This window comes from Eretmochelys imbricata, chromosome 1 (genome assembly GCF_965152235.1).
Source record: "Eretmochelys imbricata isolate rEreImb1 chromosome 1, rEreImb1.hap1, whole genome shotgun sequence".
NCBI lineage: Eukaryota > Metazoa > Chordata > Testudines > Cheloniidae > Eretmochelys > Eretmochelys imbricata.
In genome coordinates this window covers 7627731-7632598 of record NC_135572.1, presented here as the reverse complement: position 1 = coordinate 7632598, position 4868 = coordinate 7627731, and the positions used below count along the sequence as shown (strand labels likewise).

The 4868-nt window shown below is 49.6% G+C and overlaps 1 protein-coding gene across 1 annotated transcript; it reads right to left on the bottom strand.

Moving 5' to 3' along the window:
* Positions 1-3537: 3537 nt before the first annotated feature.
* Positions 3538-4473, bottom strand: LOC144279413 (olfactory receptor 51G2-like). The gene has a single exon (XM_077840913.1). It carries the CDS (start codon positions 4471-4473, stop codon positions 3538-3540), a length of 936 nt encoding a protein of 311 aa, XP_077697039.1.
* Positions 4474-4868: the final 395 nt, after the last annotated feature.

Sequence of the window (4868 nt, the reverse complement as noted above, 5' to 3'; positions counted from 1 at the left end):
GGGAAGGGTCCCTTCCCTTCTCCATGAGGAATGAAAAAGGGGACGCAGGATCCTGGGATCCCCAAAGTTTGGCACAGAGCTCAGTGATCCACTGGTAGCTAGGCCCCCCCACCTACAATCTCTGGGCCTCCACAACTGCTCTAGGACCCTCTCCAGCTCCCTGCTACCACAGGCTCATCAGAGATGTGCTACCAGGGCCTGTCACAGTAGCCACTTCCCACAGCATCTGCTGAACAGGGTGGTGGGTGCTGCACAGAGATGGGAGGGCTGGTTAGAGTAGCTGATGGGCACAATGCCCCAGCCACAGACTGGTCAGGAGGTTTCAACCTTTCCATACCCAGAGTGCAGCCAGAGACTCGGTCAGTACAACCTTCATTTCCATGATGAGGGAGAGGCGCTCAAAAGACTCCAGTTTCTCGTGGGGATCCAGGCAGCTGCAGCTGGGCAGCATCCTGGCAGCTGAGCTTTCAGAGAACAATCATCCATTTTTTATGAAAACTCACCCACAAAAATGGGTGAAAAGGAAACATTTCATTTGAGTCAAAATTTTTCATGGCGGGGGGGAGACAGGACTCTCTTGCTTTCCAGCCCAACTCTCGCTCCACTCATGAGCCCAGCTCCCTCATGCTACAGGACCACACCCATAGGTGGCAGCACTCATCCCCCATTGGCCTCCCATGCAGAGCACCCGCTTAGGGTGACCATATTTCCCAAGGAGAAAACTGGAGACCCCCAGTTTCTGTCCCCATACGAGACTGTTGACCGTCGCTGGAACCCTACAGGGGCCCACTTAGGTCTCAAGAGGCTGTCACTTTGGCTGGAATGCTGAACACCCTCCCCCGCTCCTCTGCCTCACCTTTTTGGGGCTCGCATCTTCCGTCACCTCCCCAGAACGTTCTTCCGTTCCCCACTTGCCCACTTTTCTCACAGAAGTAGGAATTAGTCCTGTTTCCTTCTCCCAACTGATAAAGTCAGCAAGAGCAACCGGGACAAATGGCTCATTTGGGGTGTGTGTGGGGGAAATAAAAAGATGAGGGAGGCTGAGAGAGGGGTTAAAAAAGGAATTGCCCTTGCCAAAACAGGAAGTATGATCCCCCTAACATGGACATACCGATCGGGTGACTGTGCTGAAACTCCTGGTATCCCTGTGACACTCCATCACTCCCCTCAGAAATCCACTACCTACCCTTCACTCTCACCCCCGAGCACCCCCAAATGTGTCGCAGACACTAAGGTGCTGGAATCATGGGGCTTCCCAGAGGCCAGCTGTCACAGGAGGCTGTTGTAAGAAGCCTTTTATCAACAAATGTCAGAGGTGATGCTCTATGGAACCCTGACACCGCCCTGATCCTAGGGTCTCAGAGTGTCTGAGCACCTGGAATGTCTCGCCACTGCTGTGAGGCAGGGCAGGGCTCTTATCCACCTGTGCAGAGGCTGAGGGGCAGCCAATGGCTTGGCCAAGTGACACATGGCAAGGGAAGCAAACCCAGCAGTCCTGAGTCACAGAGCAGTGTCTGGAGCACAGAACCAGACTTCCAGTCACCAGAGTGGTGACAGGCCTGGCTGGATTCTCTGCTATACCAGCAGATCTCCCCTCTGCGCTGTGGAGATTGAGGACGGTAAGGAGAGGTTTGATTCACTGGCCTGTTCTCACCCTACCGCAGTGGAGTTTAGGGCAGCCTGGGGGCTGGGCTGGCATGCTGTAGCAATGCGGCCTCTGACGGGACACCTCTGAAAGTATCAATTCAGGACAAATTGCTTGGAGCAGGGCAGTCACAGCCCAAGGCTGTGGGTCCTTCACAACTAAGGCACACCAAACCAGACAAACACAGAGAACTTCGGTTTTACCCCACTCGCTAACCAGAAATCATTTAAGCAATTCCCTCAGACACTCCAGTTTCCCAGTATCACCACTAGCATCACTGCTTATGGAAATGAATGGTTATGAAAACCAACACCCCAGTGAAAGGAAAAAGGGTCTCCTGATCCCAAAGGACCAAGCCCCAGACCCAGGTCAATATATAAGTCAGATCTTACCCACAAATTATGCTGTTGCCAATCTTTTAGAATCTAAATCCTAACGGTTTATTCATAAAAGAGAGAAATATAGATGAGAGCTAAAATTGGTCAAAGTAATCAATTACATACAGCAATGGCAAAGTTCTTGGTTCAGGCTTGCAGCAGTGATGGAATAAACTGCAGGCTCAAATCAAGTCTCTGGAGTCCATCCACAGCTTGGGTGGGTCATTCAGGCCATTATTAAGAGCTTCAGTGTAGCAAAGTTCCTCCAGGGGTAAGGAGCAGGATTGAAGACAACATGGAGAAGATGCAGCTGCCTTTTATAGTCTCTGATTCCAAACACAAGCTTCCCAGCACACGGCATGGTAAAACCAGTTCTGTCCATAGGCATGTCCCTGGCTGTCTCGCTGAGTCACAAGGTGTACCTGCCTTCTCTCAAAGGGTCAATTGTATAGCTGATGATTGGCCATCAAGCAGGCTAGGTACTGCTAATGCCAAATTGTCTGGGGTGTCACCCAGAAGTATAGCACAAGTTTGGAATACAGACAGCATAGAACCAATACTTATAACTTTAAGTACAACAACAATACATGCAAACAGACAGCATGATCATCCCCAGCAAATCATAACCTTTTCATAGACACCTTACACAACAAGCTTTACAATATTTGGTGCCACCATAGGACCTTGGTTGCAACAATGATCAATACGGTCATAGTTCATGTCAATAACTTCACACATACTCCCATTGGTAACAGCTTCTTAGAGCACAGCACACTCTGGCTAAGTCGCTGAGCACAGATGCCACCTCAGGGTGCCTCCTTCAGGCCTGACGTGGCCCTGCAGGCACGCTGACCTTCCTTCTGAGATTCTTGCAGTGGCTTACTCTCAGCTTGGGATACTTAAAAGAGGAGCCCCCTTTGTGGGGTCACATTAATTTAGTCTTCTCCAAAACACAGGCTCTCCGATCCTCCGGCCCCATCTTCCTCCTTTACTCAGGAACATCCCCACCATCTTGCTTGCTGGGGTGACATTTGTTTCAGACTTGCCACATCCCCTACTCCCCTTTTTCCCCTGAAGCCCCACCCTGTATCCCATCTCTTCCCACTAAGCCCTGCCTCCTGCTTCTCCACTTTCCCCGATGCTCCGCCTTACATGCAGTCAGGTCATGATAAGAGCTGCTCCGGGAGCACTGGCTGCTGTGAGGAACTCCAGACTGTTCACTTTCCCTGACTTGTACATCCTTGGGGGTAAAATGTGGGGAGTCTGGGGCACCTCACAGTGGCTGTGGCTGTCTGGGCAGCTCTTACCATGGCCCAGCTCTGGCTTCCAGCCAGAAGAGGGATCAAAGTCTCAGTTAAAGGAGAATAGTAGGGGTGGGGCCTTGGGGGAAGAGATGAGGCAAAGAGAGGAGCCTCAGGGAAATAGGAACCAGGATGGAATAGGTGGCCATTGCCATCACTCATGTGTTTTCTCTCTTCTTTCACACATGCTGGAGCTGGGTGAAGAACTGACCCTTCATTTGACGAAGGCCCTGATTATCCTCACACGAAGATGTCTGCTTTTCACGCTATACACGATTGGGTTTATCAGGGGCGGGACCAGCAGGTAGACGTATCCCAGGAGAATCTTAAGTAAGTGAGAAGAGCTATTCCCAAATCTGTGTATCACAGCCAGGCTAATGTCTGGTATATAGAAGAGCAGGACGGCGCAGATGTGGGAGAAGCAGGTGTTCAGGGTCCTGAGGCACTCCGTGTGGGATGCGATGCTCAGCACTGTTTTGAGGATCATCACATAAGAGAAGAAGATGAGCAGCGAGTCCAACCCCAATGTGAAAACTGTAGTAAACATGCCATAGATGGTGTTGACTGTGATATCTGAACAAGCCAACTTCATGACATCCTGGTGTAGGCAGTAGGAATGCGAGAGGACGTTGGCTCGACAGTATTGGAACCTTTTCAGGAGAAAGGGGAATGGTAATGCTACAGCCAGCCCTCTTACCACAAACACCAACCACATCTTGGCTATTCTCGGTGGAGTTAAGATGGAAGCATATCTCAGCGGGTTACAGATGGCAACAAAGCGGTCAAAGGCCATCAACAAGAGTACAGCAGATTCAATTTTTGCAAGAAAGTGGATGAAGAACAGCTGGGCAAAACAGGCATTAAGGCTGATCTCCCTAGAGTTAAACAAGTATATGCCCAGGATTGTCGGTATGGTGGATATTGATAAGCCAAGGTCTGAGACGGCCAACATGGAAAGGAAAATATACATAGGCTCATGGAGGCTTGGATCTGTTTTTATAATGAACAGAATGACTGAATTTCCTACTATTGAAATAGCGTACATTAAGCTGAAGGGGATAGAGATCCAGATATGGACGTCTTCCTGCCCAGGTATCCCAGTGAGAAGGAACACTGCAGAGTTGAATGTGGTGTCATTCACAGCTGACATAATGGACTGGGCCATTCCGAAGAGTTTTGAGATTTACTTCCTAAAAGAAAAAAAGAACAGGAGACTAGATGATATTTAATGACACATTTTTCTGCTCTCTGTGCCACTTGAGAGACTTTCAAGAGCTTAAGGAAGATCAGCAAATCCATATCCTTGGATTTGCAGCACCAATAGGAAGATAGGCACTGCCAGAGTGGATCAGACCTGCAGTTCATCTAGCCCAGTATCCAGTGACCAGTTCCAGATGATACAGAGGAAAGTGGAAGAAGCCCTGCAATGGGCAGCTATGAGAGAACCTGCTCCCAGGAAAAGTGTCCCCCTGACACCAACTAGTTAGACATATTTTGTGATGAAAATCTGGAAGGTTTAGAGTGTTAAGGAAAAGTTAGCACATG